The 26,047-nt window shown below is 34.4% G+C and overlaps 3 protein-coding genes across 5 annotated transcripts; 2 read left to right on the top strand and 1 right to left on the bottom strand.

Annotated features, from left to right (window-relative positions):
* Nucleotides 1-440: 440 nt before the first annotated feature.
* LOC113110177 (torsin-4A) lies at nt 441-4,895 on the top strand. Of its 2 annotated transcripts, XM_026274219.1 has the most exons (3): nt 478-565; nt 808-971; nt 3,374-4,895. In XM_026274219.1, exon 3 carries the CDS (start codon nt 3,374-3,376, stop codon nt 4,601-4,603), a length of 1,230 nt encoding a protein of 409 aa, XP_026130004.1. In that variant the 5' UTR covers nt 478-565; nt 808-971; the 3' UTR covers nt 4,604-4,895. The 2 variants fall into 2 exon arrangements, with proteins under 2 accessions (XP_026130003.1, XP_026130004.1); XM_026274218.1 differs by lacking the exon at nt 808-971 and having other exon boundaries at nt 441-565.
* A 316-nt stretch (nt 4,896-5,211) lies between these two features.
* On the bottom strand, nt 5,212-12,074 carry LOC113110174 (voltage-dependent anion-selective channel protein 2-like). 2 transcript variants are annotated; one of them, XM_026274215.1, is made up of 9 exons: nt 11,944-12,074; nt 10,944-11,015; nt 10,805-10,854; nt 8,731-8,883; nt 8,590-8,642; nt 8,287-8,508; nt 7,869-8,019; nt 7,290-7,347; nt 5,212-6,014 (listed from the first exon to the last, which is right to left on the bottom strand). In XM_026274215.1, exons 2-9 carry the CDS (start codon nt 11,008-11,010, stop codon nt 5,923-5,925), a joined length of 846 nt encoding a protein of 281 aa, XP_026130000.1. In that variant the 5' UTR covers nt 11,011-11,015; nt 11,944-12,074; the 3' UTR covers nt 5,212-5,922. The 2 variants fall into 2 exon arrangements, with proteins under 2 accessions (XP_026130000.1, XP_026130001.1); XM_026274216.1 differs by lacking the exons at nt 10,805-10,854; nt 10,944-11,015; nt 11,944-12,074 and adding an exon at nt 9,930-10,095.
* Nucleotides 12,075-13,253: 1,179 nt separating this feature from the next.
* On the top strand, nt 13,254-25,860 carry LOC113110173 (tricarboxylate transport protein, mitochondrial-like). The gene is made up of 9 exons (XM_026274214.1): nt 13,254-13,555; nt 18,870-18,977; nt 19,291-19,390; nt 20,792-20,930; nt 21,260-21,344; nt 22,589-22,693; nt 22,774-22,889; nt 22,968-23,041; nt 23,961-25,860. Exons 1-9 carry the CDS (start codon nt 13,444-13,446, stop codon nt 24,073-24,075), a joined length of 954 nt encoding a protein of 317 aa, XP_026129999.1. The 5' UTR covers nt 13,254-13,443; the 3' UTR covers nt 24,076-25,860.
* Nucleotides 25,861-26,047: the final 187 nt, after the last annotated feature.

The following is a 26,047-nucleotide window of genomic DNA, read 5'->3' as shown; positions in this document are numbered from 1 at the left end:
TGAGCCACTGCCAGACCACTGAACTTTCTCTCTGCAACACAGACTCCACCCTGTGAACTCCCAACAGTGACAGCAGCTCACATTAACCTCCAACGTGAGCTAGTCACCTGGGCTGGTTTAATGCATTACAAATCCATATTCAAAAGAGTGATTCAGATAGACTCTAAATAAACATTCGACTGCTTGCGTCAGCAAACCCAGATTAAATATTCGACTAGTTCTGCTTGTTTAATGGGTTTTCTTTATAGAAAAAAACAAAAGCTGTGTATGATGACCATTTTCCATAATACTTCAGTCATTCAAATCAATTTCCCAGTTCGTCGTCTGAATCACATGACGTACAACAAAGTGCAAACAGCCTATTTTTATGCACAAAGGTGCATCACGTCTGGTTTATGCATTGTACGTGATGGGGGAGGTGTGGTTTGGACAGATAGGAGGAGCTGCAAATGTCTGGCTGTTAATGTTCATCTGGCCGAAGAAGTCACCTCCTCTTGCTCCTCATCTGCCAAGCTTTTAGAGTAGTCTGATGTTTCCAAACCACACACCAGAGTGTTTTCCAAAGGTAAGCCAGCTCTGCTTTTAGAATACATGTTTTTGTATTTGTCTTCCTGTATGATTTTTTTCTCTTGCATCTGATAAAGCTTAACCACTTCAGCTGAGTCTAACTGTCTAGTCTTACTTAACTTCCCTCATTTGAGCAAAACCACTCTAGTGATTAAACTGCTGGAAAACTTTAGTTGTATTCTGGTAACACATGCTCATGATTTAACAGGCCATTTTTTTATTGCTCTTGTTCTCCAAAAGGGGTGTGTAAAAAAGGGATTTCCAGGAAGGAAACCATATCTGCTTTGGCAGAGGGGCTCGTGAAGGAAAGACAGAATGTGTGGAATGTTGAACGTAGCATTTGCAAAGAAACGTTGTTTAAATGCACCTAAGACCTTTTGAGAAGCTTTCACAAGAGTTCCAAGGTCAGTTCTTTTTGTTTGAAGCAAAGAGGCTTCATGTTTCTGATACAATTTCATTTTCGGGGAAAATGGAGAGGCTTCTTAGGGGCAAGAATTGTTGTTTTTGTCACTTGAAACTTGATAATCACACAATACGAGCTTGGCTTTTGTTGGAACTGAGCTCTTTTGTTTTCTGTTGAAATGAAACTTGTTTAAATGGAGTATAATTTGCATGTGTATAGTTTTTGATGCCAGTCTTTCAGCCTGCAGACAAGGTGAATACGGCTTGAAAATAGTGAATGACGTTGTCGCAACATGCTTCTATTCTTGCTGTTTGGTGGCAATTGCAAACTTTAACTTGCATCACAAAGCAGAGATTGAGTGTATAATGCATGGTGTTTACAGCATGAGCCATGATGCACTGAAGAGATAGTCAGGGACAGAAAGCACAAGACGCAGAAATGTACAATGGTCACTTAATTTGTGTCAAGTTTGGTCCTGCCCCAATTCAATTGGTCAGGCTGCTGAAAAAAAAAAGATTGCATTCGGTACAGAAATAGTGGGACAGAACCAGAAGTTTTTATCAAATCATGCATGTTTGTGATGACTTCTCATTGATTAAATGCACATGCCTTCATTCATGTTTTCAGCATTAGCTGTTTTGTACGGGGACAAATGCACCAAAATAAAGGTGCAACATGCATCACAAAGCAGAGGTTGTGTTTATGAAGCATGCCATTTACAACACGAGTCATCATGTACCAAAGGTTTTTTTAGGATAATTCAAGAAAATGTGCTTACTTTGAGGTGCGTATGCTAAACAAAAACAAAACAAAAAGCAGAAAGGTCCCATATTCATTTATTTTGTGCCACGTTTGGTCTTGCCCTAATGCAAATGGTCAGGCAGCTGAAAAACAAGATTTCATTTGCACTTTGGTGCTGCTAATTATGTCTATAATGACCTCTCCCTGATCATTATCTGAATGCATATACCTCTTGCTTTCAGAATTAGATGTTGTATGGAAAATGCTAATTTAAGGTGCAACATGCATCACAAAGGAGAAGTTGAGTTTATGATGCAAGCAGTTTACAACATAAGCCATCTTGTACCAAGGGCTTTTCAGGATCATTCAGGATAGAAAATATACTCACTTTGAGGTAGGTGCGCTAAACAAACAGGCAAGAAGCAGAAGATCCAATTCTAACCAGATTGCATTTACACTTTGGAGCTGCTACTATGCATGTATATATTGACCTCATGCTCGCTGTTCTCTATCTAAATGCACATGCCTCCATTCTTGCTTTCAGCATTTGCTATTTCGTGGAAAATTAACATTTACAAATCTAAAGGAGCAACATGCATCACAAAGGAGAAGTTGAGTTTATGATGCATTCTGTTTACAACCTGTTCTTCAAGTCGGGGGGAAGTCGTGGCCTAATGGTTAGAGAATCGGACTGGCAATCGAAGGGTTGTGAGTTTGAGTATCGGGCCGGCAGGAATTGTAGGTTGGGGGAGTGCATGTACAGTGCTCTCTCCACCTTCAATACCACGACTGAGGTGCCCTTGAGCAAGGCATCGAACCCCAACTGTTCCCCGGGTGTCACAGCATAAAAATGGCTGCCCACTGCTCCGGGTGTGTGTTTACAGTGTGTGTGTGTGTGTTCACTGCTCTGTGTGTGTGCACTTTGGATGGGTTAAATGCAGAGCACAAATTCTGAGTATGAGTAACCATACTTGGCTGAATGTCACTTCACTTGAATAGCCACTGTTCTATCCTGAATAAACACACCTGAACCAGCAAATCAAGGTCTTCAGACTCAATAGAAACTTCCAGGCAAGTGTGCTGGAGCTAAACCATGCAGGACTTTGCCTTCTGGAAGCAGGATTGGACAGCTCTGCTATTGAAGAACACTTTTTTAGGCATCCCAAAGATAAAGAAAAACAACTCCATTTATTTATTAGTTTGAAGAACATTTCTATCATCTAAAGAACCCTTTTCAACTAAAAATTACTTTTTGTCCACTGGAAAGGTTCAATGGCAGTAAAAGGTTATTCTTGGAACCAGTAATGCCTATAAAGAAGCTTTATATTTAAGAGTTTAAATAATTTTTTAAAACACCTTTCTACTATAAGAACCCTTTTGCCCAAAGGAAAGATTCCATGGAATTTAAAAGGTTCTTCATGGAACCATTGATTCTATTTTTACTCATTTTTTTGTACTATTTTTTTTAGCATAAATATCAAACAAAAAGTTGTCAAAATAATTTTTGAGCACTTTTCCAGTATCCCCTGCTGGAAAATCCTGCAAAAACTTTGCAGGATTTTGAAACGCAATCTTTAATTCTTAGCATGGTAATTACTCAAGTAATTATTCATATTTCTTATAATGTTTGGTTTTTATACATTTCTTCATTGCTTTCCACAGATGGGAGAACAAGACCCCAGTGACAGGCTAGGAGGAGACCCTCTGAAAGACACAAAGGAAAATGGCACCGGAAGCTTCTCCCAGTTCTCCTCAAGCGTACGCACCATGGTGCGCATTCGCCAAAAGTACCAGGCCATGAAAAAACGGCGTCTTGAGATGGCATCAGTGTCATCCCAGGGCTTAATGTCTCCACGGTCCACCAGCCCAAAGGTTTTCACTTTTGATAATATCCAAGACCCCATAAGCTCTAACCCCTCTTCCCCACGCAAGCGGAAGAAAAAGAGGAGGACACGGGTTTTATATCCGAGCAACAGTTTGAGAGCCGTACCTACAAAAGAGAGAAGCCGTGCAAAGAACTGCCTCTACTTGTTGTGCATCATTGTATTTCTACAAGTTTACAATGCCATTGAGAACTTGGATGACCATGTACTCAAATATGATCTGGACGGACTGGAGAAAACACTTAAGAGGGAAGTGTTTGGCCAACAGGAAGTTGCAGACAGTCTTCTGGGTCATTTGCATGATTATTTGTCAACTTATGTACACAATAAACCTTTAGTGTTGTCGCTTCACGGGCCTACCGGAGTTGGGAAGAGCCACGTTGGCCGATTACTAGCTCAGCATTTCCGCTCAGTTGTTGGCGACGACTTGGTGATGCAGTACTTCGTTCTGCACCATTGCCCAACAGACGACGATATCCCACAATGCACTAAATCTCTGGACTCTCACGTCTCGGAAATGGTGACTCAGGCTGAGGAACAGGAGAAGATACCGGTCTTTATCTTCGATGAGGTGGAGCACATGCCCAGGGAGTTGCTGGACACATTGCAAGACCTGATTCATCCCAAAAACAACAACGAATACTTAAACGCCATCTACATTCTCATCAGCAACCTGGGACATGAAGACATCACCAAATTCGTTTTGCACAACTCCAGCGTCGCCGTCTCAGGCCATCTGAGCTTGATTCAGGAGCTGAACCCTTGGTTGCGAGGCTACCTTGAAAGATACCACATGCTTTTTTTGGAGGCAGAGCTCCTGCCCTTTATGCTTCTGGAGAAGAGCACCGTAATGGATTGTTTTATTGATGAGATGTCCAGGGAAGGATTTTATCCAGATCGATCCCATGTAGAAAGACTTGCAGAAGAACTATCATACTACATAGTTGGCGAACGGGAATTTTCTCACACCGGATGCAGGCAGGTTGTGGCAAAAGTGAACCTTCTCTGAAACCAAATCTGCCGTGCAGATGGTCAACGTGAGGAAATTGTTATTGGTGCCATGAGAATGACAATTCTTTTCACATTTCATTGTGCATTCTATGTAGAAAAAAAATTGTTGTACAGTTATACATTATATTTGTAAAGAAAATTGCATACTGTACTGTTTCAAAGTTTGGGGTGCGTACTGCGTACATTTATTTTTATGTTGAAAGAAGTCTCTTCTGCTCACCAAGATTGCATTTATTTGATTAAGAAATACAGTAAAAACACTAAAATTGTGAAATACTATTACAATTTAAAATAACTGCTTTCTACTTGAATATAGTCTAAAATGTAATTTATTCCTTTGATCAAAGCTGAATTTTCAGTATCATTACTCCAGTCTTCAGTGTCACATGATCCTTAAAAACTGCAGTTATTTGAATAATAATTGTTTTAACATATTTACTGTCACTTTTGATTGATTTAATGCATCCTTGCTGAATAAAAGTATGAATTTATTTAATAAATAATTTTCTAACCCCAGACTTTTGAACAGTACCGTATTTTTCCTCATTTTTGTACTGTGAAGCAGGTCCATGAAACAAGCACAACTCTAAATAACACAAAACAGCATTCAGTTTTTCTTTGTTTATTAAAATTTCTCCAACTTATTCAAGATTGTAAAATTAGTTATTATATATGATAACAATATAAATAATAGTAATATGCAAAAAACAGTTTGTATGTACAACGCATTGATATCTGTACCCATAAAGAGTTCAATGCACAAAAAGCTAATTTGTACACCGAAACACTTTTAAAATGGTTTGCAAGCGGTATTATTTCCCACAATACAGAGTTGCACTCTAACCATCAATGAGTGTGAAAAAAGATAGTGTTGCTAGCTCTAAAAATACGCGTGCCGTCTGTTCAGTTTCCTGTGAGGCCTAAAGCCCTAGAAGTGCAACATCACTTCTACAGCATCCTGAGAAACCTCAACTACAACCATCCAAGTTTATGACCTTTGCTCACCAACGTGATAAACCAAGTCCTTAACATGCACTGACATCACCAGAGAAACACGCAAAGCTTGCACATCTACCGCTACTTGTGTAATTTGGTTTGCTCTAGGTAAATATACGGCTGTCGTTAAATAAATTAGGTGATCAGCAAATATTTCCCTTAGAAGGCCAGATCTTGCGGCCGGTTGAGATTAAATCACTCGGCTCCCACAGACTTGGAAAAACCATCAACATGCCGCTAAGTGTTTTTAGTCATCGAGTGCTAGCGTGCGATGCAGGAGGACTGGGTCTCTCTTCTTCTCTATCTTTTGCACTACGCCAGCTACGCTTCCAGTTCAAAGCCCAGTCCTACTTTGTGTCCACCTGTGCTGAAGTTTTTCCCATCGATCAAGGCCGAGAGAGTGAGTTTCACACCTGCACAAGGGGACAAAGTGAATGCAAGTCATTAAAAGATGCACGAAGAGGTTAATAAGTACCTTAGAACTACTGTAAACTATTGGTCACAAGATGACCGGAATGAAATTCTAGTGTATTACATATTGTGGAGTACATACATTTGTAATCTTTTTTTTTTTTTTTTTTAAGTTTGCCAAAAAAAAAAAAAAATATATATATATATATATATATATATATATATATATATATATATATATATACTGAACATTTACTCATCCTCAGGCCATCCAAAATGTAGGTGACTTTGTTTCTTCATGTGAACAGATGTAAGAAATGTAGCATTGCATCACTTGCTCACAAATGGATGCTCTGTAGTGAATGGGTGCCATCAGGATGAGAGTCCAAACGCCTGATAAAAAACATTTCAATAATCCACACCACTCCAGTCCATCTGTTAATGTCTTATAAAGTGACAAGATGCATAATTGTATAAAACAAATCAATCAATAAGACATTTTTACTTTCAAACCATTATTTCTGGCCATTTATGGTGATTACTTGCCATAATCCATAATAAAGCTTCCTCCAGTGAAAATGTTTATTCCTCTAACATTAAAATCCACAGACATATTTGTTTAGAAAATTATTTTGGTGAACAGTGCTTCTTTGTCTGTGCATATTTCTCTCCTGATTCAGATGAGATGAATTTTTCACAGAAAAATGTCTTATGGACACGTATTTTAGTATTTAAGTTAAACCGGCTTAATAATAGATTTATTTCTTACAGACACACATCTTTTGGCTCCAAAGACATAAATCGATGAATTACTGTGATGTTTTTATCAGCTGTTTGGACTCTCATTCTGACGGCACCCATTCACTTCAGAGCATCTATAGGTGAGCAAGTGATGCAATGCTAGATTTCTCCAAATCTGATGAAGAAACAAACACATCTACATTTTAGATTTCCTGAGGGTGAGAAAAGTTTCAGTTAAATGTTCATTTTCAGGTGAGCCATTCCTTTAATAATTCCTCAACGTCCTATAGCATGCTTGAATAATAAATCAAAAAGGAAGATGAAAATCACTCTCGAGTCAGTATTCACACTTCAAATGAAATGCACTGAACTTTGGGATAAAGTACTTTACTACTTCGGTGCTTTGATTGTATAGTGAACATTTTGGCAAATGTCATCTGGGCATTCGTTGCTGTACAGTTAGCATATCGCAGAAATGTAGAATTGTTATGCTGTTCATATCCAGAGATCATAAACAATAATTATAACACGATTACCTGGTCGAAGACTCTGAGTGTAACCAACTCCAATCAGACTGGCATTGTTCACTTTGGCCTGTTATGAAGAAATATTGGGAAAAAAAGAAACCTTCTCAGGTTGGTCATTCCAGGCTTTGAATATTTAATATCACTTCCCTGTCAAGGCAGATTTAGACCTGAAAATAATCCCCAAATCAACATGGTGCTTCTAGTCACACAAACCTTGCTTTTCAAGTCAAGTCTAGTCAAGTCTGCTTCATTGTCAATTCTTCCACATGTACAGCACATACATACCGAGAATTGAAACTGCGTTACTCCCTGACCCTTGCTGCATACAGATAACACTAACAGTAGAACATTAAACACAGATAATAAAATATAAAGTACAACTAAACAAATAGGTCATGTAAATAGATGCAAAGATGCAAAGTAAAAAACACTTTGAATGTTGTCAAAACTCATAGTGCAACACACATCTGCATTCGCATTCTCAGCATTTCTGTCACGTACAACGGAAGCACAAGCTTGCTATGCTCATTAAGTGAAATATCTTTTTCTCAACAACATAAGGTGGATGTGTGAAGACTGTGAACTTACAGACACAGAAGCATCTTTATCCAGCTTGTACTTTGCAGCAACTCCGAAGCGTGTGCTGTTGCTGCCTGAGGTCCAGGCCAAAGTGACGGCCGTCTCCAGCTGATCACTGACTCTGTGATAGACAGATCCTCCGAAATCAGCTCCGTCATTACTGGTGACACATTACACACTTCTTGGATACATATCAACCAATAGCATGCCTTCAAAATGTTATTGACAGTCAATCATGATTGATTTTTTATGCATTTTCATTAACCAAACACTAGTGAGAACTGAGAAGTTTATGTGTGTGTGTATATATATATATATATATATATATATATATATATATATATATATATATATATATATATATCCAGCCCTGATGTGCATCAACTAATGCTGTAAACTGTAATTTTCCTGTGTTGTTGATTCTTACACGCTGGTGTGAAGCTGGAAATCTTCAGCCTTGTATCCCAGAGCGAAGTTGTTTTGCACCAGTTTGGATTTGGCCGTGTCAAACGCCATCTGGTAGCCCAAGAGCCAGCATTCGTATCCCAGAACCGCTGCAGAGTGCACGAGCGGACCCTCGAAATCAATGTCACAGCTCACGTTGACAAAGTCACGCTTGTAACCGGTCTTCAGTTTACCGCTCTTCTTGCTAAAGAGAGAATAACACTGTCAAAAGACACCAAACCAGATCATCAAACCAGCTTTAATGCGTCAGATACTAACGACTCACCTTGTGTTCGGTACAAAAGACGTATGCAGGACCAGTTTCAACCCCTGGACGAGCTGAGGAGATGATACAGCAAATTATGAATATGACATACTCAGTGCAACTCAGTAGGGGTCAAAGGTCATGAGGAGAGTGTGCTCAGACCTGGTCTTCCACAGACACTTCTGTAGTGAGCATGTTGTCTGTGTTCCACTTCTGGTTTAAACTCAATCCCAGATCCTTCATCTTATACTTGGTCTCCAAACTCCCGCCGGCTTTCCCCGTGTCCGTGTTGGAGGATCCAGATGTGTTGAACTCCTGCAGTTGATTAGAGTTTATGAACAGGATTTTTTTTTTTTTTTTTTATAAATAATTTTTTTTTTTTTACTACATTTGTGTTGTAAATTATGTTTTGATTTCAGATTGTATTGCATACTTATAAATATTTGGCTATTTGAAGCTTTTTTATTTCTACAAATGAGTGTCCTTTATACACTATTATAGTACTTATTAATATTTTCAATTATTTATTTTTTTTATTTTCAGCTTTCAAATTCAAAGTTTTAGTAAATAATAAATACATAATTAGGTAAAAGTAAATAATTTTCTTCAATTGTCATTTTTTAGTTAGTGTATTCCTATTATTTAAATATTTAATTAAATATGTAAGATTTTATATTCAATATTTTTTAAAATAACTTTAGTTCATTATTATTTCAATAAATTTTTAGTACTTTTAGTATTCTTTTAGTACTTTTTTTTTACTTTAAGCTTTTCATCTAATATCTATATAATTTCAGCTTTATTTGAAATACAGATTTTAAATAATATTAATTTTAGTTAGTTAAAAACAACACCTCCACTATGGAAAACTACCATATTGTCAATTACTAATCTACCAAATGATTGACATTTAAATTTTTAAATATCAAAGTTTATAATGTTAATTTTACTATTAGTTAAAAATAACAACACTGTTACCAACAACCCTGTATTTAACGGTTAACAGTATCTGTTAGGAAGTCTATATTTGTGCATTATTAAAAATGACACATTTAATCAGGACAGTGTGAGCTGGTGACTCGTGACATTAGAGCGATGAGACAGAATTAGGTGGATTTTGATTGTGACCCACAAACACTGACGGGACGTGACTCTTATTTAACTGAAGCAATGTTGGTTGTGTAATGAGGGAAAAATTATTATAAAATATATTCAGACATGACGTGGAAATAGTTCCCATGAATAACTGACATCAAGATAAAGGTTGAGGCAGTTCCGCATGTATGGTAAATGATGTGTGATGTGGGGGTCTTCAGAGTGAAACATGATACATCACACAAACACTCCTACAGTCATCTTACCATTTAAATGCATTTCCCATAATGGTGCATCAAAGACACAAAAATTGCTTTAATGTTTACATACATGACAATTAAACATTAACGTAATTCAATTTGCTTAATTGTCAAAAGAACAATTACACCTTAAAGGAAAAGTTCACCCAAAAATTGTTTCTTCGTCTGAACAGATTTGGAGGAATGTAGCATTGCATCACTTGCTCATGTTCTGCAGTGAATGGGTGCCATCAGAACGAGGGTCCAAACAGCTGATAAAAACATCACAATAATCCACAAGCACTCCAGTCCATCAGTTAATGTCTTGTGAAATAACAAATCCATCATTAAGACATTTTAACTTCAATTTGTTAGAATATTGTAGGAGTCCTCCATCCATCATATGGCTTTCTCTAATTAAAAAGCTGTCTGGTCTGAAACAGTAGGGAAATCTGCTCAGATCAAGCACATCTTGCAAGCCAGAACAGTTATAAACAAATATACGTGGATGGATGTTGACTTTATCACTGGAGGAAGAATTATTGTGGATTATGGACTAGTATTCTGTCCAGAAGCAACGTAGATGATGGATTTGTTGCTTTTCATTTCACTAGACATTAACTGAGGAACTGGAGTGGTGTGGATTATTGTGGTGTTTTTATCAGCTGTTTGGACTCTCATTCTGACGGCACCCATTCACTGCAGAGCATCCATTGATGAGACACTGATGTAATGCTACATTTCTTCAAATCTGTTCTGAAAAACAAACAAGATTTTCAGCTAGTTTTCATTTTTTGGTGAACTATTCCTTTAATGGTTCTTAAAATAGATCTACATTTTAATTATGCAAAATATAATTTTGTTCTAGTTGGGCCAATATGTAAAAAAAAAAACTAACTCACCACTCCATTTTGAGATTTAGTTTTGAGGTCCAATTTAACAATCCCAAAACCTACAAACAAATCGAACACATTAAATACAGTAGAATGCAACTTGTCCTTAAAGCAAACATCTTTTCCAGGATGGAGTGAGTTTCCTCACCGTAACCCTTGCTGAAAATGTCCTTGGCTGCTTTTCCCAGGTCTGAGTATGCAGGAGGAACAGCCATTATATCTGATACATAAACGAAAGGGAAACGTCAGCATGTTTGAACTGTCAATGGTGTAAGTAAGATACAAAAATGAAATTTTTGAGGAAACCAGGGATGAACCTGCAGATGCAGGAATCAGTTACCATACCCACTGTGTGAATCTAGTTCACAGTAGTTGTTCTTTTTCTAGTTAGTATATCAAGCTTTTATAATCCGTACATGATTGCATTTCGACTGCCAACAGATTTCACTTTTATTTTCACATTACTTTATGAGGGGCTGTTAGATACTAGAAAAAAAACAGCTAATTCTAACTTGATTGCATGCAAAAACAATGCCAACCAGCATCCTTAAAACTGTGCATCTATTTTTACATGATTGTCCATGTGGGTTTTTTACAGTACAAACTAAATGGACTGTAGGCAGCGTTTTAGAGCAATGTGTCTATTATATCTATAAATACTGCCTATGTAGGATAAGGTATATTTAGTGACATTAATTCTGAAATGAGGAACATAAAGCTGGTGTTCATTTGTTTCAGTAGAAATGCATACTATAACACATCAGCGATGCCTTGTTCTTTTAGGAAAATTAAGGAAACTTGACACTTGAGATGCAAACAAAACAGCTATGTGTGTTTATGCATGAGGGGGCGTGGTCTCGAGCTCATAATCTAATCATGAATGGAGGAAAAGCCTTTAAGACTTAATCATATGCAGAAAGCACCAACATGTTGCACAGACAGGGCAAAACGTCACATTTAATCATTAACAACACAAAACTACAGTTAACAAATGACAAGATGTTTGAAAAGAAACTAGGGTGAGGTTATGGAAAGGAGCTGTTGTGCTGTGCTGTCTGTTTTTCATTAACTATCACTGCTATAACAACACCACACACAACTATATTTAAAGAAGCAGTCTGGTTAAAAATAGATTTATAAATTCATACCGAGGATGCTGTTGTTGCTGTTGTTGTTGTTGAGACAAATAAAATGATGATGCGAAACGAATACAGAAGATTTAGTGTGTCCTGTGTTTCAGATTTGACACTACAGGACACTTTGAAGGAGACACACTGCGCATGCGCACTGGCGTCACAAAAAACATTTCTAAATAAAAGTCCCCAACAAGACATTAGAAAGTGGTGTTTCTTTTACTGTCTATGGTTTTTTCACACACACACACACACACACACAAAAAAAAAAAAAAACAAACAAAAAAAAATGTATATATATATATATATATATATATATATATATATATATATATATATATATATATATATATATATATATATATATATGATTCCCACGCCATTTTTTTTCTTTTTTTCTTTTCCGCAGTACTCATCCATTAAATCTTCAAATACAGACAAATGAGAGATAGCAGACGCTGCAATTTACAGCTGAAATTAATCATGTGCCCATATTCAACTCTGCTTTATTATTACTCAAACACACACACAGTTACCAGCAGATGGCTTCACGTTCACATTATACTGGATCACTTGGAAATTCCTGAGTCCTAGGAATTTTCACATACATTTTTAATTATAAATAATAAATTATATTTTTCATATGCTCTTTCCCCCTTTGCAATCTTAAAAATAACTTTTAAATGATACGTGCATAATCTCTACCAGTGTTGTATTAGTATCATTGAGATACTATTATAGTTTTTAAATATAATAATATATTGAATTCGTTTTTTTTTTAGTTTTTTTTTGTGAAGGTTTGAATAATGTTTTTTGACATTTTTTTTAGTTTTTTCAACACGTCTATAAAATGTAATAATTATAATTATAATTTATTTATTTTAGTAAATCAAGATAATTTTAATAAAACGACTAATTTTGCCTTTTATTTTAAAACCTTAAAATAATAAATTATAAAACCTTAACATAAAATATAAATCGCATCTAAAAAATAAACAATGAAGACGCTGTAAAAGGCTTAATGTGACAAAAAAGGCATATAATTTTTTTTATTTCCTCTTTTCTCTTTTTTAAATATATCGCTGCTACTTAAAAGCGCAAAACTTGTATCTTCCCCTAATAAAGTACATAGTAGTTTCGTTTACAAGTTCTCCAAAAACAACTTCTGTAAAATTTAATGAGCTTATTGTCCTGATATGATGTTATGACGTGTGCATTTCACATTCAGGAACCTTCAAGAAAAGCGTCCGCTCCGTTCCACCTTAACAGAAACATGGCGCTCCGAGAGAGACTCTCCCTCCCTTAAACACACACACACACACACACACACACACACACACGCACACACGCACACACTGAGTCAGTACTACTGACAGTGAACAACAGGAAACTTGAGCTGTCAAAAGATCATACAGAGCACGTCACTTCACTTATGAGCGCCGTTTACACTAATAATACTGTTTCTGCTGTGCAGGAGGCGCATATTTCTGCAAACCCCGCTTTAAAAGAAGAAAAATGTCAGGGAACCAGAAATTTGTGAGTCCTTTCCACAGACCGCACTGTTTATCAGCCGCTGCGCCCGCAGGACAAGCCAAACTCACACACCCTGGAAAGGCCATTTTAGCTGGTAAGTGTCTTTTTGCGCTTATGAATCACGTCAGAAACTGTGACTTAATGCTGTGACTGACTCCAGATCAGCTGTGCCGCGCAGTTTTTGCACTGTCATCCACACTGTTTACTTGATCCCTACAGGGCTGTAGTCAGCATCACGGCACAGGCGAGTATTCAGTGTGCAGGACTGGGATGTGTGTGTGTGTGTGTGTGTGTGTGTGTGTGTGTGTGTGTGTGTGTGCGTGTCATGCTGTGTACAACTGATGCAAAGGAACTATAAACCTTGATACAGTTTAGCATTTCTGTGTTACAATGTAACAGTCAAGACTTGCCTGTAACAAAAATAGAACATTTCAATCAAAGTTGTCAGTTCACATTACACCCTAAAAAAAAGTATATATATAAAAATTATAATCACATTAGTAATATTAGTAATCACAGTAAAAGAACATTTTACACCTTAATTCTCACTACTGGAATGTGGTAAAAAAAAATTTTTTATTTTATTTATTTAATATTTTGCATACTATTTAAATGATCTATTATTTAATATCTAATACTATTTAATTTTTATTATTTAAAATTGAATCTGTTAAAATTGAAGTATTGTCTTTCAGGACTTATTTGTGACTTTTATTTTTGGGGTGAAATATGACCCAGACATGTTCTTCACTTTTCTTTATCGATAAAGTGTTTCTTTATTGCTGTTATCCATAAGTGCCTTTGATTTACGTTTAATATTTCAGAAACAGTTAAAAAAAATCCTAAAGGAATTCAATCAAATAAGTACTTATAATAGTCAAATAAGATTATTCATAATGAATATTTTCATTATAGTTTCTTTTATCCTATTTGATTGTTATTTTTATTTGATCCTTTTATGACTGGTTCCAAACTATGATAACATTCCATTAATAATGCATTAAAATTATTTTTTTCTTTATTTCATTCTCTTCTTGGCATCTATGGATAAAGTTGTCACCTTGAAAGTGTAGTTATAGTCTGTCTATTTTCCACCTTTCCCTGAAGTGTCTACTATGGAGCCAAAAGAGTCTCAATAAAGATAAATGCACACACTTCATTCACATATGCACACATAGGATTCATACATGCACACACATGATTCATAAATACACACACAGGATACACAAATGCGCACAAAATTTACAAATGCACACACAACATTTTTAAAGCACAGAAGATTCACAAATGCACACAAAATTCTGAAATACACACACAATTCAGAAATGCAAACAACATTTACAAATGCACTCAAGATTCACAAATGCACAGGACAAGATTCAGAAATGTATTTCTGATGCACACACACATATATTTTGATTTTTTGTGAATCTTCTGTGCTTTAAAAATGTTGTGTGTGCATTTGTAAATTTTGTGCGCATTTGTGTATCCTGTGTGTGTATTTATGAATCATGTGTGCATGTATGAATCCTATGTGTGCATATGTGAATGAAGTGTGTGCATTTATCTTTATTGAGACTCTTTTGGCTCTATAGTCTTTAGTTAGTGTGGTTAACGTCTTGCAGTACTGTACTGATAGTTAATGAGAAACTCATAGTAGTTTCATTCATAACTAATTATGTGCTGCATGAAGCTCATTCTGTTCCCAGTAATTGCTCAGTGGTGTGATAAATGTGTTGGATGCATGACATGATATGATGACAGAGCCTGTGGCATGCATGGACACATTAACACAGTAACATAGAATGCAGACGTCTGTGAGTGTTGAAATATTAAATATGTTTACTAGAACATGCTCTGCAAGCACTGAATTAAACTAACAGCACATTGTTTGCATGAATATGAACATGCATTGACACAATTTTGTAATTACACCATAAATGCATATAATTAAAGTCTACTGTGTTTCACAGCCAACACATATAGGCTATGGTTTTTTTTAGCCAGGTTTAAAGAAAAAGAGTACTTCTAAATAAACACAGCGATAATTTAAAAGTTCTTAATTAAAGTTTTTTATGAACTGCAGGACTGCTTGTTTATAAAGATTTAAATGCAAAAGAAAAGGCAGCAGAACTGAATGTTTCTGGGTAAGTTTTAATTTAGAATATTTCTGATAACGTAAGAAAATTAGTTTAAATGTTTTGCTTTAGCAGCTTAATATATAAATATAGAAGTAAATGTAAAGGTAAAAAGCATTGAATAATTGATGAAAGATTGCATTACTGTACTGTACTTTTAAAAAAAGAAACACAATGTTGAAAAAGCATTTTAAGTAACAACGTTTGGATTTAAAATCAAAATAATGGATACATGTTGTGTTTGGGGTAAACAAACGTATAAATATAACAACAAACAGAGGTTTTGATGGTAAAGGACCAGTTATACTAGTACTTCATGATCGGATGGCTCACGCCTGTCACTACTCACGCAAGGCCACTGATTGCATCTTTGTTTGATTTATGGACGTAAAGCAGGATTAGGTGTGTCATGCAGTCTGCCTTCAGGATCTGACCAAACATGCCTTGCTTCCTGAAAACTTCTAATGTTGTTTCTGACATTTATAAAGTGTTATTTGCTTTATTTGTTAGAAGGAATCTGGAGTTGACCATGACATTTTCCCTAGTACTGAAAACACAAGATAGTTTCATATAATTCAACCGAAGTGAATTAGTAGTATATGTGGCCTGAACTTCCTTTATTACTATTGTTTGATATTTGAAAGGATGCATTAAATTGATCAAAAATGACAATAATGCTGTTCTTTTGTACTTTCTGTTCATCGAATAAACCTTGGTTTCCACAAATACAAGAAAATAGATTAGATTAGATTAATATTTCACAGACGGTATTTCTGATTCTACTGTATTTTTATCAACTGAATGCAGCCTTGGTGAGCATGCATGGTGATTTTGGGATGGTTGTACCCCTCGACTCTCCCTCAGGGCAGTTTCTGTGGCTCAGGGAGGTCAGCAGGTCAAACAGGTTATATATCTGACACTCCTGCTCTATATTCTGCTATTTCACCTGAGGCTATAACACACATTAGCACTCATCAGTTATGCTACAACCTGTTAAACAGGTATACTGATGTTGAACAGAAAAAAATATATATATATGCAAAAAAACCTCAAGTTTCCTGAACGCACACAGGATTGCTCCAGAAATTATCATTGATGACGAAACATCACTAAAATGAAGAGACAGTGAACAGGAACAAGAAATTGTGTTTTATGCACTAGAAGTCATTTAGAGGAATTATAAATATAAAGCATAAAGCATTTATTAATGCTATATGACCAGTTGTTTGAGGCCAATTAATGACACAGCAACATTTGCTTTTTATTTTTGTGTCTTCACATTTTTCTTCTCCTTTTTACTCTATAAAAGGAGGGTAGTATTTTAATTAGTTCACAATTGCATTAGCATGCATTGCATTTGATATATAGTAAGCTTTTTAGTGCATCCTGTAGAAAACCAAACTCTAATTCAATCTAAATTAAAATGTGACCAAAGATCTCAAGACTGCTCTGATATCCATTTTATCGCTACATAATATTACAGTATGACAAATCTTTACTCATTCGTGGTTATTTGAGCAGAAACACCTTAGACAAAGTTGATACCTAAATGAAAACTAACTCTTCTGAGTTATGAAAGAGCAGTAATATTTAGCAGTAACAGTGTATAATAATGTCTGCATGTTGAATCAGATTCATTTGACACAGTGAAAGAAGTGTAAATGTGTCAGAGATCTTATTATAGAGCAAGATGTTTGTTTGACTGTCACACCCATCCATCAGAGAGAGCAGGGGGCGGATCCTCTGAGCCAGAAGGACACGCCCCCTGTAGAGCTGCAGATGTGCTCATCACACACAGTTAAGGTGGCCTCAGATCATTAGGACTTTCATGTTACTCTGAGATGATCACTGGTGTGTAAACTCCTAAACTACCAATCAAAAGTATGCATGCATTAAATTGTTCAAAAGCAACAGTAAAGACATTTATAATGTTAAAAAAGGTCCTTTTTCAAATAAGTGCTGTTCTTTTGAACATTCTATCCATCAAAGAATCCTGAAAATAATATATCATGGTTTCACAATAATATGAAGCACAGCTGTTTATAACATGGATAATAATCAGAAATGTTTCTTGAGCAGCAAATCAGAATATCAGAATGATTTCTGAAAAACTGAAGACTGGAGTAATGATGCTGAAAATTAATTTGTTAAATTTAACAATATATAAAAATAGGAATCAGCTAGTTAAAATGATAATATTACTGTTTTTACTGTATGAATGGGGCCTTGGTGAGCAGAAGATTAACATTTAAAATCTTACTGACTCCATATTGGTATATTTATAATTATATATAATAATTATATATTTTCAACAAAAAAATAAAGATTTTTTAAAAGATGATGGGAGTATGCTTTACAATAAATTTATATTTTAGTCTTTCTGCTTTACAGTTTCATATTTAATTCGATGTGCAACTATCTTTGTGATTATTTGTGAAATTTGCTTGAAATTTCTTGAGTAAATTGTTATGTTGTAAATCAGTTTGTTCAGTGTACGATTAGTTGGCTAAAATATCATTCAAATAGTTAGGCAAGAATTGCTATTACTATTGAGATTAGTGATTACATTTATAATGAGCCATATCTAGAAACCGGATTTTCACAGAAACTAGCCTAGCAATATATTAATAATTCAAAACATAATATAAATAATATTATTATATGTGACCCTGGAGCACAAAACCTTTTCTTAAGTCTCTGGGGTATATTTGTAGCAATAGCCAAAACAACATTGTATTGGTAAAAATCATAGATTTTTCTTTTATGCCAAAAATCATTGGGATATTTAAAAAAAAATCATGTTCCATAAATATATTTTGTAAATTTCCTACTGTAAATATATAAAAACTTAAATTTTGATTAGTTATATGCATTGCAAAGAATTCATTTGAACAACTTTAAAGATGATTTTTTTAATATTTAGATTTTTTTGCACCCTTAGATTCCAGATTTTCTAGAAGTTGTATCTCGACCAAATATTGTCTTTCAGCTTTCAGATGTATAAATCTCAGTTTCGAAAAAATGACCCTTAAGACTGGTTTTGTGGTCCAGAGTCACATATAAACAACATCATTTTTTGAAAATATTATATATATATATAATATTTATTGTGTGTATGTATATGTATGACTTATTTCTGTTAACATATTTTTATGTCAAGTAACAATTTTTGGGGGCTTTTTTTTGTTTTAGGTAAAAAAAAATTACTTAATTCTTAACCAAAATAACCCTGATTTGTGGCACTATTAATAAATTCTCTGTGTTTTGCAGGTGGGATTGCCGGAGGCATTGAAATCTGCATCACGTTTCCTACAGAGTATGTGAAAACTCAGCTCCAGTTAGATGAGAGGGCAAACCCGCCTCGCTACAAAGGCATCGGTGTGTATTTCCTCTCATGACTTCATTCTGATCTACAGTAAACACTCAGCAGTGGTCTTCATTCAGACCTGAGAGCTTTCCAAACTCTTTCATTGAATGATGGTTCATCAGTTGCACAAGCTTTGGCTTCATGTTTATCAGCTGCTGGACTTTGTGGCCCCTTTTCACAAGTTTATCAGCACGGATTGTTCAACACGCTTAATTTATTAGCCAATTCCATGCTTGCAATCAGCGGTGTAATATTTCAACAGTCTGGTCATGTTCTCTTGTAATGATACTGAAGTGGTGTATTTCTTGTGTCGTGTCTCATCAGTTGACTGTGTGAAGCAGACGGTGCGTGGTCATGGGGTGAAGGGTCTGTATCGCGGTCTGAGCTCTCTGCTCTATGGATCCATTCCCAAATCGGCAGTGAGGTGAGCACTTCCTGAGCCGCTGGGATTAGACTTCGACTGTCAGTGTGAAGAATGACATCATTCCCGCTGAGAGCTGCCCACACTTTCTAATTTAGCTCCGCTCTTGCAACATTTCATCGAGTAGATCTGTCTTTTTTTAGAGTGCTACTTGCTCACTGACATGACATATCAGCCAGTCCAGCTAGGATTTTACATTTGCATCTACATTTGTAAACTATTAAGTCATTTACGTCTATTAATTAAAATATTGGACACACAAATGAAAATCAGCTATGTATATATGTGTGTGTGTGTGTGTGTGTGTGCTCTTGTTTTTGTGTCATATCAGGACACAACTCTGTATAATGACATGGGTATGACACAGGTATTACACGGAGAGGGTGACTTATGAGGACATAACCCATGTCCCCATTTTTCAAAACGCTTATAAACCATACAGAGTGAGTTTTTTGAGAAAAGTAAAAATGCACAAAGTTTCCTGTGAGGGTTAGGGTTAGGGGTAGGGTTGGTGTAGGGCCATATAATATACAGTTTGTACAGTATAAAAACCATTACGGGATGAACACACTTTTCACAAAAACAACCGTGTGTGTGTGTTTTTATATATTTATTTATATATATATTATTGCTTTCAAATTATTAATCGCATCCAAAATCAATGTTTTTGTTTACATAGTATATGTTTGTTTACTATGTATATTTAATATATATATACACACACACACACACACGTGCATTGTTTAAATATATTTATATATAATATAAATTACTTGAATATTATATACATGTAAATACATGTGAATATTTTCTAAATATATTCTGCGCGTGTGTATGTCTATATACATAATTAATATACACACACAAATATATATATATATATATATATATATATATATATATATATATATATATATATATATATATATATATATATGCGCATTTCAAGGTTGTTGAAGTTACATAAAAGGAAAACCATGCAGAATTTTTTTTACTTGAAGTAAAGCAACTAAATAAAATAAAATAAAATACAAAAAAACTATAAAAACTGATTAAAACTGCACACACACATACACACACACACACACACACACACACACACACACACACACACATATATATATATATATATATATATATATATATAAAATTTTGATATTTATACGTATAGTTATTTATTATTTCGATTTATTAACTCATTTCACTTATCCTGTAAACTTTGTTCTGCAAAGTACAAAGTTATTTTATATGGCTCAAAGTTTTCAAAATCATGTAAGCATGAAGTAATGTTATTTTTATATTATAGTATTTATTAGTTTTATTATTATAATTGATTCGTTGTTATTTTCCTATTTCTTTGTGATTCGCGTGACAGTTGTAGTAAGGTCATGTGTCTCTCTGCAGGTTTGGGATGTTTGAGTTCCTCAGTAATAAGATGAGGGATGAGTCTGGGAAGCTGGACAGCACTCGAGGCTTGCTCTGCGGTCTGGGAGCAGGAGTGGCCGAGGCTGTGCTCGTGGTGTGTCCTATGGAGACTGTAAAGGTGTGCAACCTGATATACTGATGCTTTTAGCATGCATTGATAGTCAGAGGCCTAGTGCTTAAGATTACGCATGCAACATTTAACTTTAGTCACATTGCATTGCTCACTTGCTGTCTAGACGCAGAATAACCTACCATACCTGTGCTTTACCAGTTGTGTACAAAAAGAATCCAATGCATCAACACACTCGGGAGAAATATAGCTTGCATAGCAGTTTTTAATGCATTACACACATATATTTGAAATGCATGTGTAGTACAACCATTATGAAGTGATGTCTGGTTGAATTAACTCTGATATAAATAGAATATGTTTTCCTTTTCCTTCAGGTAAAATTCATCCACGACCAGACCTCAGCAAACCCAAAGTACCGAGGATTTTTCCACGGCGTGAGGGAAATAGTCAGAACACAAGGTACATGTGGATGGTGGATTGTTTAGTCTGCAGCGCCACCGCCTGGAGATTAATCAAATTACACTCTTTTAGTCATTCATTCAAATAAAATAAACATTGATTGGAAAAAAAACCCATTTTATTCCAGCCAGTTGTCAAAGCAACATTTCTTATCTTAGTTTATTACTCCGTGTATGTTTTGCAAGGTTTGTCTTTCTGTTAAACATATATTTTATTGGACTGTCTAGCTTTTAATGTAAAGACAAGACTCTTTCATGAAGTTTAAAGAGTTATTTAGTAAAATTCTGCCAGGAAACGATTTAGAATTTTCATCACATGTTGATGTAACAAATCTTGTGTGAAATAACTTGTGTTTGTTTGTTCGCTGGTTTTTATTAAATTTGTTATATTTGTTATATGTTCTATTGTTTTTGCCATGAAAATAGCATTTGATGCTGACATGGCATTACGTAAATATATACTATACTATACTTATTTTGGTTTACTTCAACTTGATGCGTTAAAATCTCTAAAACCGAATCATTACTACAATCATAAAGACGTGTATCTAAAACTACTTAATTTTACAAAAGCACAACAAAATTACTAAAACGCAAAAAAAATTGTTTAAGTGAAAATAAAAAACTTTATTAAAATAGTAGTCAGTGATACTTAAATAACACACGTTTTTCTAGTGAATTTAACTTTATAAATGTCACTTTATAAAAACACATTCTTTCTACATTTTATTTAGACTATTTCATAATAGTCATTATAGTATATATTTACTATTATAGCTATGTTTATTATGAAAGCACCCCAGAAATGTTTTTGTCAAAGTTTTGTAGAGCATGAAGCAATGTTATTTTAGTATTATTTATAAATTATAGTATTTTTTAAATTGTTTTATTTTTATATTTTGATTTTAGTTTGAAATTCAGTCAACAGTCAACTTAATGTGCTTTCGTCATTTCTATGTAGCTTTATTTTTATTTCAGTTTAAGTTTTGTTCATTTAAATACTTAAACTTGTTTATTTTGCTTAGTGACCAATGCAACATTTCTAAAAGTGTTTTCAGTTCAAGATTTTGTTTTTTGTCTAATATTTATATGTTATTTATTTATAGCTTTTATTAAAATTACTGAAAATATTAATAATTGGTTTATTTATTTTTTCTTTCAAATTTGCATTTACTAAATTCCCATCATGAGAGTAGAATGAAACTTTATTTAGAGTTGTAATAAAACTCTGGTCTGTTTTCCCAGGACTCAAAGGAACATATCAGGGACTGACTGCAACAGTCCTGAAGCAGGGCTCGAACCAGGCCATCCGATTCTACGTCATGACCGCCCTCAGAAACTGGTACAAAGGTGTGAAGCACAGTCTAATAGTTATCATTATGTGAGCCCTATGTGTGCTGCAGTGATCACTGTGTTCACTCTAACACTAGGTGATAACCCCCAGAAGACCATTAACCCTCTGGTGACCGGAGTGTTCGGAGCCGTTGCTGGAGCTGCAAGCGTGTTTGGAAACACACCACTGGATGTGATCAAAACCAGAATGCAGGTGTGTGATAAGCAGGAAGCAAGACTGTAGTGAAACATCAACAGGATGGTTGAATATTGTTTTTTATGATGTTTTCAGGGATTGGAAGCTCACAAATATAAGAGTACAGTTGACTGCGCCATCAAAATCATGAAACATGAAGGAGCAGCTGCGTAAGTAAACATGACATCATGGGTCAATCTCACGAAAGGGCATTAAATACCCTTAAATTAAATTTTTTTTCTTTTTTTTACTATTTCTAGGACCATTGTTAATTTTCCACATTATTTTAAATGACAACATTTTCTAATTTTATTCTAATTTACTTAATTATAATGTATTTTTATTTCAATTTTAGTTTAAGTAATTTTAGAACTTCAACTTTAGCTTCAGTTAGTCTTAAGTTTTTCAGTTTTAACTTCATAATATTTTAATAATATTTATTTTTTAATTTTATTTCACCTACAGAAATGTATCAATAATAGTTGTCATTGTAAATATGTAATTTGTAATAAAAAAGATTGATAAACTAAATATGCTAAATAATAACTAAACTAAAATAACTAAAACTAAAATGAAACATTTTTTTCATTAAAATTAGATTTTTTTTTTTTTATTAAAAAAAACTTTATTTCTAAGACCATTACAAATTTTTGACAAATCTTTTTGACCAAATGTTTAAACATTTTTTATTTACATTTTATTTTAGTTTACGTTATAATAATTTTATATAATTTTTATTAGTTCTAAAACGATTAATTGACTAAAATTACAAATTCTAAAATCAGTGAAACGGAAATTAAATAGTTCGAAATATAATTTCTGTTAATTTATAAAAAATTATCTTTAATAATTAATTTTATTTCAGTTTAACTCTTTTTAGAACTTCAATTTCAATTTCATAAAAACATTTGGGATCACAATTTACCCCCCAAATTCAGTTTTTTATAAAGACACACACATTTTTGGCATTGTTTTAAGCACATCCTCTCACCAAATTCTCATTACTGTAATGCATAATGAAAGGTTTCCTGTGGTTCGGATTTATGCATTCACTTAAACGCACTCGCTTCGTTTTTCTCTCTCCTGTAGGTTCTACAAAGGCACGGTGCCCAGGTTAGGCCGGGTCTGTCTGGACGTGGCTATAGTGTTCATAATCTACGAGGAAGTAGTTAAAGTTCTCAACAAGGTGTGGAAGACGGATTAATGGAGACGTGACGCTGATGGGCGGAGTCTGGCTTTATGACATCACACCGGTGTGACAACAGAGAGCCTTTACTCAGGGGCCAAAATATCTGCCAACAGAATGTGCTTAATTACCATCATTTAATCCTCCCAACTAATGTCAGAAAGACACCAAACACTTGAAAACTAGTTTTTACCAGAGACCAATTTAAATTATACTTTTTTTTTCATTTAATTTTTTTATGGGAAATAACATCTTTAGGGAGACTCATTTAAACTTTATTTTTTAAACATTGTTATTGTAGTTTTAACATTATTATTATTTTCTAAAGTGCAATTTACCAGCAAATATTATACCATACAGTTTCCATTGTATGTAATTTAATTTTGTTTTCCTTTACGTGTGATTGTATACTAAGTGCTGAGAGCCTAATCTGAACACCGTGCAACTTAAGAAACAGAATATGCCTTTTAGAAAAATCTTAACCTGTAGTCTAAAATGCATAAAATAACCAAAGTTTTTAATTGTGAGATACAAATGGGTTTTTAATGTTTTTAATGAAGTCTCTTCTGCTCAGCAAGGCTGCATTTCTAAACTGCAAAATACAAGGAAAAGAGTGATATTGTGAAATAGTATTACAGGTTAAACAGCAAATCAGCATATCGGAATGATTTCTGAAGATTCGTGAGACTGGAGTAATAATGCTGATGAAAATTCAGCTTTGAACGCAGAAATAAATTACATTTTAACACATATTCACATAGAACAAATTATAATAATATTTCACAATATTACTGTGTTTTTGAGCATGTAAATTCAGCCAAAATGAAGAGATTTCATTAAAAACTTCTAAAATGCATAACTTTTGACAAGTGTTAGTGGTACATATGCACTTTCACATTTGGTAGTAATCCAGATTTAGTGATTATTTTAAGTGCCTCTATTAATAAACATCATATAATCTATTTTTTGTAATTCTACTTGTTTACATTAAATCATTTCCGTAATTAGTGTATAATTAAACCCTTCTGTAACAGTATAGCATAAGAACAGTGATATATATATATATACAATAACTCTCTGAAATCAATAACACAACTCATGCTGCGCTTTTAAAAACTGAACAGTGTTGTTTCACCAAAGAGCCAGATCACTCAAATACAATGTTTACTTCTTTAACACGAGGTGAGTGTTGTTAATGATGTGAAAAAGGTCACCGGATCAAATCAGTCCATGCCTTAAAGACGATTCAGCGTGCTTGTTTTTCTCTTCCTACCTCTACTTCAAGATGCTCTAACCAAACTGATAACAGAGGTGAAAACTGACATGTAACAGACAATGTATAAAGCAGATTTTCAGCATGGTTTTCATGTCTTACACAGCAGACCAGAGAACTCGAGTGGCTTAACTCGTAGTATGCAACTGTTTAAGAGTTTATAAATACTAAATAACATGTATTTCACCTTGAGCGTAACAGTCTTGAAGAGGTTTAACTGTCATGATCATTTGTGCCTGTGGTTCTTGACTCTTAAAAGACATGTTTTAGATATACTGTCTACTCTAAATGATACCGTGTTGCAGTCAAATCATGATCTAGTGTTTATTTGACTTTGTAAAAGGCATAGGCGACCCATGTTGGGTCAGGAAACAGCTGTGGGGATAAACAGGGTTTTATTGTTGTGTTTCTGTGAAAGTTGTCAGAATGCATTCCGGTTTTGACCTGAAATATGCATTAATTGTCATGCTAATGAAAAAGAATGTGCCTTCAGTTCATGTCCTAATTCAGAATAAATTATGCTGACTGGATGAGTCTGTTTTTATTTATAGATAGATAGATAGATAGATAGATTTTATATTATTCATATTATTATATTATTCATATTATTAATTCATATATTAAATTATTCTGCAACATTTTGTATTTGTAATTAAATTATTGTTTGTAGTAACTTAATATCACATTTTAATCATGCTGATTTTTGGAGAACAACTG

This window comes from Carassius auratus, chromosome 10 (genome assembly GCF_003368295.1).
Source record: "Carassius auratus strain Wakin chromosome 10, ASM336829v1, whole genome shotgun sequence".
NCBI lineage: Eukaryota > Metazoa > Chordata > Actinopteri > Cypriniformes > Cyprinidae > Carassius > Carassius auratus.
This window is presented reverse-complemented; position numbering and strand designations above follow the sequence as displayed.

Coding starts and splice junctions, on each gene's coding strand:
- LOC113110177 (XM_026274218.1), top strand. CDS start 530: ATGTTTCCAAACCACACACCAGAGTGTTTTCCAAAG. Junction 566..3,373: donor CACCAGAGTGTTTTCCAAAG/GTAAGCCAGCTC, acceptor TGCTTTCCACAG/ATGGGAGAACAAGACCCCAG.
- LOC113110174 (XM_026274215.1), bottom strand. CDS start 11,010: ATGGCTGTTCCTCCTGCATACTCAGACCTGGGAAAAGCAGCCAAGGAC. Junction 10,855..10,943: donor CATTTTCAGCAAGGGTTACG/GTGAGGAAACTC, acceptor ATTTGTTTGTAG/GTTTTGGGATTGTTAAATTG. Junction 8,643..8,730: donor AAGTGTCTGTGGAAGACCAG/GTCTGAGCACAC, acceptor TCATCTCCTCAG/CTCGTCCAGGGGTTGAAACT.
- LOC113110173 (XM_026274214.1), top strand. CDS start 13,444: ATGTCAGGGAACCAGAAATTTGTGAGTCCTTTCCACAGACCGCACTGT. Junction 22,694..22,773: donor CCTCAGAAACTGGTACAAAG/GTGTGAAGCACA, acceptor CTCTAACACTAG/GTGATAACCCCCAGAAGACC. Junction 22,890..22,967: donor TGATCAAAACCAGAATGCAG/GTGTGTGATAAG, acceptor TGATGTTTTCAG/GGATTGGAAGCTCACAAATA.